We start from the raw sequence: 11,830 nt of genomic DNA, 5'->3' as shown, positions 1-11,830 counted from the left end.
GAGCATAGTGTGTTCAACGTTCGCCCATGCCGTGGCGTGGGGAAGCACTTCACTCCTCTGTGGGGCTGCGCCCTATTCCCATGTATGAATGTGACCACATCAGCCGCTGCTCTCTGCGCTTTCCTTCGTGGGTGATGGTCAGGCATCTCTGGTCTCTGTGGCCTACCTCACGAAGCACTGCTCTACGTTACTCGTCTTACCAGATGATGTCTTCCAGGTTCCCAAGCCTCCCATATGGCAGCCCGAGTGTTACCTCCTTCTACTCGATCCAATCAATGACATTCCCTAAGTCGGCCTCAAAGTGTCCCTTTTTATATTCACACATCTCTCCCCTGCTCCATCTGCTGTCGCCTTTCTCTCCCTTTAATTCCTCTTACTGCCTCCTCGCCGTGGAGGGGGCACAGAAGTGTGGATTTGTGCAAAGTAAGTATTTGCTCCAAGGAAGTGAGTGTACTATAGCCAGGAGGTCTCAGTACCGAGGCAGATTTCCAGCTCCCATGTTTTCACAGAGCTTCACCCACAGGTCATGGAGATTCAGAAAGCACAAGGCCACCCCCTCTGGGTCACTTAGCACTTAGGACCTCAGCAGGGCTTAGAGCCCTGGGATCCAGACTCATGTGCCCTCTGCACCTTAGCTGGCACCTCCCCGTTCTGCTGGGAATCCTGAGTTTTCCTAAGGTTGAAGTTCCTCCACAGAGATCCCCAGGGAACTCCCTGGATCACACAAATCTGGGTTTCATAAACTTGCTGAGCAAGCAAGAACACCACCTGGACAGCATCTCAGTAATGCCTCAAAGGGGGAAGTTGGGGGAAGTACTTACGGGGTTTCGTGGGCTGTGATGAGTTTCCGGTGGCTTTAGGGTGATAGAAAGCTTGGTTGGGATTTACCAGCTAGGCCAGTAGTGAGCGGTTTTAGCTTTGGAAACTGAGTCTGTATAAAGTCACTTTAAAAAAAATTTGTTTATTTATTTGAGAGAAAGAGAAAGAGAGAGAGCATGAGCAGGGGAAGGGATGCAGGGAGAGAATCCTTTTTTTTTTTTTTTTTTTAAGATTGTATTTATTCGTGAGAGACACACAGGGAGAGGCAGAGAAATAGGCAGAGGGAGAAGCTCCCTGTGGGGAGCTGATACAGGACTCGATCCCAGGACCCCGGGATCATGATCTGAGCTGAAGAGCTGAAGGCAGATGCTCAACCACTGAGCCACCCAGGCGCACTCCGAGGGAGAGAATCCTTAAGGAGACTCCCCGCTGAGCATTGACTTCTTTTATTTTCTATCTTCAAGCTCTTTGGCTGACTTTTACTATGTAAGCATGCTTAAGTCTCTCATCACAAAAGAAAATGGAAAGAAAATCCTCCCTTAATTCTTTTTTTTAAATTTATTTTTAATTAATTTATTTTTTGTTGGAGTTCAATTTGCCAACATATAAGCATAACACCCAGTGCTCATCCCATCAAGTGCCCCCCCCCCCCGGTTCCCTTAATTCTATGTGACTCTCAAGCTCCCCTCTTCCTGCCTTTCGATGTCAAACAGCTATGGAGGGGTGTTGACATCATAGCTCCCCTAGCTGGCGGCTCATCTGCCCACCCCCCATGGCTGGTCCCTGCTCTCACCCTCCCCTGGGATTGTTCCTGCCAAGGTCCCCCATGGACCAGTGTCGGACTCTTCTAGAGGATGCTCTTCACCCTTCTCCTCCAGGGCTCCTCAGCCCCATTCCATGCCAACCGTCCCTTGCTGCTGCAGCATCTTCTTCCTTGGGTCTTCACAAGGCCACACTTTTCCTCCTGTGTCTTCTCCTGCTCTTTTGCAATCTCCTTGTGGTCTGCTTGTCCCCTTATGTGTTGGTGTTTGGGTAAGGGTGCCTCTGGGGTCTCAGCACCATGTACACTAAGGTGTTTATCTCCTCTTATGGTCTCGCTTAACCACCAACACGCAATGACCGTGACATCCGTCTCTCCACCCCAAATTCTCGAGCGACAGATAGCTGCAGACATCTCTTCTCTCATGACCCACAGGCATCTCTGACTAAACATATGCACATCAGAGCTCTTTATCTCCCTGTAGAAAGATGAGCTTGGTGCCCCGCTCTCAGCTTCCAGAGCCTAGTTTTATCATCAGTCTTGCCCATCAGATGAAAGCCCATGAGAGTCATCACCATGAGCATCTTTAAGGGCAGAAGCTTGTTGTGGTTTAGAGAGGTCCTGTGGCATCGAGCAGGTTGGCATCACACTCTGCTGGTAATGATTTCTAGCTGAAAACTACTGAGACTTTCTGCTCCTCAGTGTCCTCATCTATAAAATGGGACTCAGAAGAGTATCTATCCCATAGGGTGGTCACAAGGACTAAATGGTAGTGGTCCTGGCAGATTGCCCGGCAGAAAGATCTCCACTCTTTAGCTGTCAGTCGTCAGCCGTAGAGATCACACAGTTCCTGATAACACCAGCAGAGTAACGACTGTGTGGCTGGCTTTAACTGCGGCTGTCCATGCATTGCTCATTTTCTCTCACCCTCCATTCTGGCTGCTAAGGGCTTCATCTGTTGGGGAGGACTCAGAACTCGGGAGGCAGGTGAGGAGCTCTGACCAGGAACCCACAAAGTAGCTACTCTCCCCAGTTTTGCTGAGGGATCCTGGAAGAGAGAAGGCCCGGGAGCGAGGGGTCCAGGGGCTGTGCCAGGTGTGGTCAGGGTTGGGGGTCAGCGCGTGGACACATCCTGGGCCCAGGCAAGGGGAAAGAAAGGGCAAGACTGGGGGGACAAGGAGCCCACAGAAGACGGAATCAGGCAGCAGGATCCCCTCCCCTCATAGGCCTGAGGGTCAGGTGGGCTTGGCCACAAGCACCAAGCCTGGTTCTAACCAGGGCACGGTAACCCAAGGCAGAGGTGCCCAGAGCCTGGCTGAGACTGAGCCCAGCGGGAGGTCCCAGAGCTTGGGCTCCGGGCACAGGCAGCTATGGGGTGTGCAGTCAGGCAGATTGGGGCAGAGAGGCACAAAGGAAGTGTCCAGTCCAAGAAAGATAGTTTATTGCTGTCTGGAGACCTCAGGGCCTCAGATCAAAAAGCCCACAGGCTCCCTGGAAGCCAGCAGGTAGTCACTGGCACCTTCTAAAGGATGAGCAGGGCAGAGCCTGGCACGTGGCTCCTCGGTGCAGAGAGGCCAGGCTGCACCCACAGACCTCTGAAAGGGGCCCCACCTCTGCGGGGGGAGGCCTAGGCTTGATTGGGGTTGGTGACCTTGCCCCAGAAGAGGATGTTCTCCGTATCTTTGTGGTGTATGCAGAACAGAAAGGGTCTGTTGAAACGAACAGTGACCAGTGGGCCGATCTTTCCAGATAAAAAAACAACTTTACTTCCCGTGGCGGCAGCGGCTTCTGTGCCCAACTCGGTCACATCGAGCAGGGTCTTGTGGACTATCTGCGGGAAGATCCGGTGGGCAAGGGGTGAGCAGCCTGCCTGGGAGCCCCAAAGGGACTGACATTCATGCAGCCTCCACCCCGGCCTGTCACCGATCGCTTCATTCGTCCTGGCAACCCTGTCAGGGGTCCTGCGTGGTTCCCACACACAGAGGTACAAACCGAGACTCTGAGGCTCCGAGACATCTGCCCAGGATCACGGAGATGGAGAGGAGGGGCACCCTGAGCTGGAGGCCTCTCTGAGGAGTCCAGACACTGTGCTGTCCCCCCACCAAACACTCGCTATTGCAGAGGGAGGGGCCGGGGCAACCCAGGCGATTGTCCTGCAAGCGAATTTCTGGCAGCTTCTCTACCTCGAAGCAGCTGCTGCAGGTGCCCCGCAGGCCCAAAGGGCCCCACTGCCCTCAGCTCTGCTCCTGCCCCATCCGAAATGTCCTCGGGGCCCAGGCTGCTGTGCAAAGATGTGGCTTCACATCTGAGGACCACATAGGCCCTTCTGCATGCCCTTTCATTGCCATTACCGTGTCCTTTGGAAGGTGGGGTGCAGAGGAGAGCGGAGGGCTGCTCAGACAACTGCTTCACTCCGAGGACCTTGTTTCTGGGAGTGCAGTGCAAGGGGCCCTGTATGCTCCTCTCACACCCATCACTACTGCCCGACGGCTGCCACTACTTGGTGCCTCTCCCCTACTCTGCCGGGCACTGCACACTGGCCAAGAACTATCACCCCCATTTTATAGAAAAACCGAGGGGGTCCAGCACTTTAATTATTTGCTGCTGTAGACAATAAAAGATAGAGCATGGGGTGGGGTCCATCCCTGGTTCCAGCACAGGCTCTTCCCCACGAGTGGCTTCTGTGTCACAGGATATTGCAGGGGAGGCAGGGACTAGCCTCCAACATGCTTGCCACCCAGCTCTCCTGGGCTTGGGGCAGAACCATGAGGGGGACAGGGTACTGAGCAATGCAGTTATTCATGCAAACTCAAGGTTCCCCAAACGTCTGCCTCCCCTTTACCATTCAGGCTTGGATACAGAGGATGAATTATCCAAAGTTGAACCGCTCACCTGGGAAACTGCCAGGTTCTTGTGCCCTGTGACTCTCGACAGGTCGGCCTGGTTGGTGAAGACTTCTCTCACGCCCAGCTGGGGAAGGACATCTTCCAGATTATAGCTGCTGGAGATGGAAAACTTTGGCAGGTAGAGGTTGTCTATCCTCCTAGGAAATGAGAAACATGACTTTGAACACCTGCTCGACTCACTGCTCACTTTCTCCCACCTCACAGCATGGTCTTCCTTGGTTTCCTCTCTAACCATCCCCTTCTTGCTGGAAGTAAGTACTCCTTTCCCCAGTTTCTTGACCTCCTGTGCTTATGCTTAATCCTGTGGATAATGTGAATTATCCATGCACATGGGCAAGTGCCTACGTGTGCCAGTACGGAGGTCGTGGCGGTGCCAGTACCTGCCCTGCTCCTCCCCTGCAAGCCTGCAGTGCAGCAGGAAACACCTGTCTCTGACGGGGATTCCACAGCGTGCTCCACAGGCACCAGGAAGGCTTCCATCAAGCCTGAGTCCAGAGGGAGGGGAAGGGGCTAGCTGGGTGAAGAGCAGAACAGGAGGCACATAGATGAACTGGCAGGAAGGCTCGAGAAGAGGGGCTGCTCCACAGAGCGGAGGGAAGGCGTAGTGTCCAAGCAGGGGCTGGACACGGAGGGATCGCGTTCAAAGGGTCTCGGGGAATCCTGAAACAAGCAATTGAAGGTCCCCTTCTTGGTGTCTGGCGAGCTCCTTGAGGGCAGGGGCTTCTCCTGCTCCTGAGCAGAGCTGCTGGTGCGTTCTTGGAGCAAAAGCAGGTGCAGCTATCAGCGACCACCTGTCAGCTTCCATCTCCCTCTGTTTATATCCCTCAGACTCTTGTCACTGGTTTTACAGCTGCCAGCCTAGGGGAGGCTGTGTCTCCCCATAAACCTGGAGTCCCATGAGCAGGGGAGATATCTCTTTCTCTCCACATTCATTCACTCTCCCATCCATCCATTCACTTAACAAGTATTGATTGAGCACCCACCGTGGGCTAGGAGCATGTAGAGGCGTATTTCCTCTGTGCTTTGTAAATCGAAGGTGTGTGATGGCGAGTCTATCCGATTATAGATAGTCACCGAGCCCCTGCCAGGTGGAAGCTATCTGCTGTTAAAGGAAGGACGCATTGCGGGTGGAGAACAGGGATGGGAGAGCCGGGTCCCTGTGTCCTGGGGCTTCCTGGGATCTGACCCACAGTTGTCTCCTTATGTCCCCATCACAGGGACAGAGCCCAGAACTGCCTCCCAGTGGCTCCACCCTCAAGGACCGGGCCAGAACTCACGGTGCCTTGCTTGTTCCCCTGACATCAGTCTTCTGGATGCCATGTCCTAGCCTATCTCTACCCTCAGGTTCATCTGAAACTTGACGACTCCTCACACTTCTTGCCTGGATCGCTGCACAGGGCTCCTAGCTGGCTTCCTGCCTCCATGCCTGTCCTCTGTGCTCTATTCCACTCAGCCTCCTGGGTGTATTTAAAACAATACTCCGATCATTCACCCTTTGGCCCAAGACCTAGTGAGGACTCCACACTTCACTTAGAAGAGGAAGAGTCAAGGTTTCTCCAAGGGTCTGCATGGCCCTCCTCAATCTGCGCCATCCCGTGGAGCCCCCTGACTTCTGACTCTTACCCTGCTCTAGCCTCTCTTGTCTCACTAACCCTCCAGGCTTTGCATAGAGGCTTTGCACTGGCTGTTCCCTCTGCCAAGAATGCTTTTCCCCCACGTACCCACAGGCCTCAGCCCCTCACCTCTAACATATTGATGCTCAGATGTCACCTAATGGCAATCCTATTTAAAATCACCAACTAGGGGATCCCTGGGTGGCTCAGCGGTTTGGTGCCTGCCTTTGGCCCAGGACGCGATCCTGGAGTCCCGGGATCGAGTCCCACGTCGGGCTCCCGGCATGGAGCCTGCTTCTCCCTCCTCCTGTGTCTCTGCCTCTCTCTCTCTTTCTATGTCTATCATAAATAAATAAATAAATCTTAAAAAAAATAAAATAAAATCACCAACTACCTCCTTGTCGGTCCAGTTTTCCTAATCACTTTACCCTGCTCTATCATCCACCGCTTCATCCGCATTTCCTAACGTCCGACATACTAAATCATTTCCCTGTTTGTCATATTTATTTACTTTCTCATTTCCTGAGTACAAAGTAAGCTCCACGAGGGCAGGAGATTTGTGTTTTACTTGCTGACCTACCCTTGGGGTCTAAATCAGTGCCTGGCACCTACTAGGCTCCCCATTAACCTACGTGACCTGTGCCAAAATGGGTGAAAGGATAAATGAATGAATGTAAGAGCCGGCGCAGAGCTGCTCAGAGCCTGTCTTGCTTTGGCCCTCACCTGATGGCAGGCCCATCTGTCCCCTCTGCCTCCGAGAGGTTGAGACAAGCATGCCGGCTGTTGAGGATTCCCTGGGACCTGAGCATGTTGCAGTCAGAGGCAGCCTCTGCCCCTGTCCCGTCCCAGGTCCTTGTGTCTCATAGAGGAGATACCTTCAGGCCCAAAGCCCCCCGGGGCAGCAAAGGGCAGGGTAAACCCAAGCTCCACCTGTGCCAGGGTGGCTTCCCCCAGCACTGCAGCCCCAGCCTCGGCCATCAGGGAGGCCCTGGGTGCTGGGGGGCATGGGGAGTCCAGGGAGGGTGGGGAGGGGGTGGGAATGGCTGAGGAGGAAGCAGACCCGGCCGCACCCTGGGGTCATCACCTCATCTGCAGGGAATGTGTCCACCTCCTCAGCGTCTCTGGGAGGAGCATGGCCTCCACTGCCTCCATTCTGCCCTCGTCGGGGAGGACGAAGAGCGCACTGTCGTTGCTGGTGTACTGGAGCTCCACTACTGTGCAGGACAGCGCGTCGTCCCGGAAGTAAGGCACCCACACGTCCTCAAGGTTCATCATGGGCACTTTCACCGACCTGCTCTTGCTCACTTGGAACTTGGACTTGAAAGTATCTCGGGGGTCAAAGGGTATCTTCCACTTGGCTGGAGGTCAGAGGAGTCTGTGAACACAAGGGCTGCCCTGCCTCCACCCCTTCTCCGCCCGGGGTCCCCTGAATGATGGAGACACTCAGCAGAGCACCAGCCACGCCACTGGCCCTGCCGTGCTTTGCAGGAAAGCATTGGCCAGTGGGTGGCCGCCGGGGGTGGGGGTGAGCCCCCCAGATCTGGTCGGGACACGGCTATGAGACAAAGACTGGGTTAGCTGTGATATGTGAGAGAGCGACAGGAATCTGGGAATAGTGGATGCAGGAGAGAGGTGGGTCTGGGAGAGACGGGAGAGGGGCCTGGGAGCACTGTGGGTGGCTGCAGCAGGGCGAGGAATGCAGAATCCCTGACCCCCTAAAGGAGACAACGCTAGTAATTGATTGCATGCCCATGTACGCCTTGTCATGTAGGCTGGAGGGAGGTCCACAGAGGACAGAGGCACAAGAGGACTGGAGCCCTCAATGGGGTGGGTGGGAGCTCCTGGGGGAACCAGAGCCTGGGGACTTGCAGGGAAATGTGCAGCCACCCACCCCAAACCCCCTGCCTGTGTCCCACCATTCGAGGCAGGAGAGGAGGGGAAGGCCCGGCTGGGCTGGTGTGTCCCTGGGGAGGAGAATTTGGAGGAGAAAATCCTAGGAGAAAATCAGGAGATACAACAGGCAAACATATCGGGTCCAGATTAGTTTTACAGAGAAATCTGGTTCCGTGCCTTCACCTGCAGCCAGAAACACAGGCCCCAGACCTCAGCCAGAACCTCTAGTGTAGGTTTGTGTGTCTCCATGCAGCTCCTATCTCTCAGGCACCTCGCCACCCCCTGACTCCATGATGCTTCTTTGGGTCTCTGTCCACTTTTTTTGTTCCCACTAGGACTGCGGCTCCACGGGCTGACTCTTCCTGTTTGCTCTCCGCCTCTTAGGAACGCACGTGCTGGGGAGGTTAGTGTCGCGTTCCTATCTAAGGGATCGGGCTTTGGACCAGCCAGAGCCTGGGAAGGGGTCTTGTCTTGGATGGTGCCCCCTCCAAGGCACTTCCCGGGATGGTGACCTTTGCCGGCACCACCCTCAAGATTACAGGGGAGCCTGGTTGCAGAGCCCTGGGATGGCCGGTCTCCTTGAATGCTGTGTCCCCGTGCAGATGGCCCCCAGACTTGCTGGGACCTCCCAGACCAGAGTCCCTGATCAGGACGGAGCCCAGGTCAGAATGGCCCCGGTGGGCACAGGCAAAGGGCTTCCTGAGCTTCCCCAAAGGTGTCTCTGCAGGGAGGAAGCTGAAGTTCCCGCCCACCCTGGAGCAATTTGAAGGGACAGCTCCTTCCTTCTGGGAGCCAGGCACGTTTGAGTTGGAGTAAAAAGTGCTGCTCTGACTCAGACAAAGGGTTGCCGGGCTCCTTTGCAGTTACTCCCTACAGAGGCGAAGCGTCACTTGGAAAACCCTACAATAAGTCAATGTGACTCCTAACTCTGGGAAACGAACTAGGGGTGGTGGAAGGGGAGGTGGGCGGGGGGTGGGGGGGGTGGGGGTGACTGGGTGACGGGCACTGAGAGGGGCACTTGACAGGATGAGCACTGGGTGTTATTCTATATGTTGGCAAATTGAACACCAATAAAAAATAAATTTATAAAAAAAATAAGAACTCAATGGTTACAGGCAGGGGGCATCCCGGGAACGTGGTGCCTCCCACTCCTGCCCACTCCCACCAAGGGCACCTGCTCTGTGGCAGTTTCCCTAATCCCACGGTTTGCTACACAGGCCAGAAATGGTCCCGAAGGCTCAGAACTAAAACCCTATTTCCTGGGTGTTATTCTGTATGTTGGCAAATTGAACACCAATAAAAATAAATTTATAAAAAAATAAAATAAAATGAAATAAAATAAATAAAAAATAAAATAAAATAAATAAAATAAAATAAAATTAAAATAAAATAAAATAAAATAAATGAAATGAAATAAAATAAAATAAAATAAAATAAAATAAAATAAAATAAAATAAAATAAAATAAAATAAAATAAAACCCTGTTTCCCTCCAAACCCCAAGCCAGGGACCCACCTTTAAGGAAGATGTAATTCACCAGGACCACTGCCGTGTGTAGGTCAAGGTCCTTGACCAAATCCACAATTTTCCCCTGCGTCCTATTCTTCACATAGTCGTTGATGAGCTTCTCGGCGGCAGCAGAGTTCTGGAAGTTGGTGGAGAAGGCCTCCGAGGCGTACAGCGCCCTGGCGTCTTCCACGAACGTCTCTAGCAGCTTCAGCTGCTCCCCCACAAACATGGCATTGCCCACGCTCAGCTGCAGCTCGCTGCTGGGCTGGTGGAGGGCCCGCAGCAGGTGCTGGAAGCCCCGGTGGATCTCCCTGTCGGGGATCTCCGTGAGGTTGAACTTGAGGCCTTCGAGGATCTCGGTCTGGGTGGTGCCTTGGGCCCCCAGGGATAAGAAGGCCAAGGCGATGGAGATGCTCATCGGGGAGAAGATGACATTCTTGTCGGGGCTCTTCGAAGCCAGCTCCTTGTAGAGGCTGAGGGTGAAGTCGGTGTTGCTGGAGGCTAATCGGAGGCTGTTCTCAGACGTCTCATTGGGTAGATCCTCCTGGGTGACGTTCTCCGGGTCACGCATGCCCTCCGGGAGGCAGTGGACAGTGGGACAGAGCCCGGCCACCAGGAGCCCCAGAGCCAAGAGGGGTGACATGCCCTCTGTCCTCTGCTCTGGAAGGCAAAGCTCCTTTAAGTGTTGGGGAGCCCGATGGTGCCCCGAGCGCCTCCCACTGCCACCCCCTCCCTCCCAGTGTGGCCTGTGCTCCAGTCTCTGCCTCTGTTAGCCTTGCGACTTTCCAGGGGAAGGCACTCTCCCAGGCACCCAACATACAAGACCACATCACACTGGAGGTAATTGTTGTCATTTTCCCCACTGGCGACAAACTGGGCACCGAGAGATGAAGGGGCTCGCCCGCAGTCACACAGCCAGCGGCGGGAGGAGCAGGGGCAGGACACCGCTTGGCCTGGCTCCTGGCTACCCGGTGGGGGGAACGCAGTGTGGGCCTCGGGGCTGCCCAGACCTGGGCTAGGATTTCATTTTGGCTGCTTGCCCTTGCTGCGTGGTGACAGGCAAGGGGCTGAACCTCTCTGAGCCTCAATCCCCATCTCAGTACAACATGCTGAGCAGCTCACGGGTGAGAAACCATGAAGGTGTCGGGCTCCTAACAGGGTTCCAGAGGCCTATCTCCTCCCACAGGGCACCCCTTCCCTGAAACTCCCAGCCACGCCAGAGCTGTGATTCCACAGGGAGAGGGGACGGAGCTGTGGCAGGAGCCGTCAGAGCCAGGGACTGCAGCCAACATGATTATTTACTTACCTTCAGCCTCTGCCCACTCAGGCCCAGAGTTCAGAGGAGAAAAGCAGAGCTTCAGAGGTGGGGAGGGGAGAGGAGGTGTGGGAGGGGAAGTAGAGGAAGGGGAGGGGGCAAGGGACAGAGTTGAACTGATTTCCATCAAGAAGCCACTAGAGACACCTTCAGATCAGCTGAGGGGCAACAGTAGCTCAATTGCCTCAACTCTCTGTTTACTCTTGGGCTAATGCAACCATTTCCTTGGACGAGTTAAACATCCTGCCCACCACCTGCACCCCCCCACCAGCTTTGAATTATTTCTGGAGAAAAAGAACTCTGTTTGGGCAAGTTGGCAGGCTGGCTCTGTTTCTGAGCAGTTGCTGGACAGACACTGCCGGCCTGTCTCCCTGGCCAAGGCCCCCGGTGGGGCGAGGGGAGAGGGGAGAGGGGAGAGGAGCCACCCGCCAGGCCCCCTTGGAGACCCCATGTGCTCTGCCTGGAGGGACCCCCTGCAACATTCCGTCTGCACCACGGAGTGAGAGCTGTGCCGGGTGCCGGACAAGGGGAGGCACCTCAAGTGTGTTGGGGTCCGGAGGGTCCTGCGTATGGGGGCACCCAGCTGGCTAAAGTCAGAATCCACAAGTGTTGGAGGCAGGAACAGTCAAAGAAGCCCTAGTGGTATGTCCACCCCTTTGCAGGTGTGAAAACTCAGACCCAGAGGGGAAGACTTGTCTTCAGAGGGCATGGCCTCCGGGGCCAGCCCCAGAACTGTCCCCGGCGCCCTGGCACACCTCCGCCTGGCTCCCTCCCGCCTCCCAGGCTCCAGGCCAAGGCCTAGAACCACCCTAGAAAGATGGGTTCCTTTGCTCCCAGGACGCACCCACTGCATCTTGGATTACCTGCCTCTACAGCTGGACGTACTCAGTGGATTCCAAAGCCACCGCCTGCCCGGAGTGCTGGATTTTCACGGGTGCTGACACCTATTTATCCGTGCAAAGAACTCCTCCCCTTGCTTGGGAAATGTTGGCAGGGACGCCCAAGTGTTCTGTTT

The 11,830-nt window shown here is 54.9% G+C and overlaps 1 protein-coding gene and 1 long non-coding RNA gene across 4 annotated transcripts; one reads left to right on the top strand and one right to left on the bottom strand.

Annotated features, from left to right (window-relative positions):
* Positions 1-936: 936 nt before the first annotated feature.
* SERPINA3 (serpin family A member 3) lies at positions 937-11,830 on the bottom strand. Of its 3 annotated transcripts, none has more exons than XM_072839805.1 (5): positions 11,679-11,830; positions 9,507-10,160; positions 7,183-7,456; positions 4,472-4,622; positions 937-2,627 (listed from the first exon to the last, which is right to left on the bottom strand). In XM_072839805.1, exons 2-5 carry the CDS (start codon positions 10,141-10,143, stop codon positions 2,493-2,495), a joined length of 1,197 nt encoding a protein of 398 aa, XP_072695906.1. In that variant the 5' UTR covers positions 10,144-10,160; positions 11,679-11,830; the 3' UTR covers positions 937-2,492. The 3 variants fall into 3 exon arrangements, with proteins under 3 accessions (XP_072695906.1, XP_072695904.1, XP_072695905.1); XM_072839803.1 differs by lacking the exon at positions 937-2,627 and adding an exon at positions 2,999-3,410; XM_072839804.1 differs by lacking the exon at positions 937-2,627 and adding an exon at positions 2,999-3,410 and having other exon boundaries at positions 11,683-11,785.
* Positions 2,469-6,491, top strand: LOC140640431 (uncharacterized). The gene is made up of 2 exons (XR_012037155.1): positions 2,469-4,736; positions 5,703-6,491. It is a non-coding gene; the product is annotated as an uncharacterized lncRNA (long non-coding RNA).

The sequence above is a fragment of the Canis lupus genome, chromosome 9 (assembly GCF_048164855.1).
Source record: "Canis lupus baileyi chromosome 9, mCanLup2.hap1, whole genome shotgun sequence".
Taxonomy (NCBI): domain Eukaryota; kingdom Metazoa; phylum Chordata; class Mammalia; order Carnivora; family Canidae; genus Canis; species Canis lupus.
The sequence above is the reverse complement of the archived record's forward strand: the minus strand, read 5'-3'. Positions and strand labels throughout refer to the sequence as shown.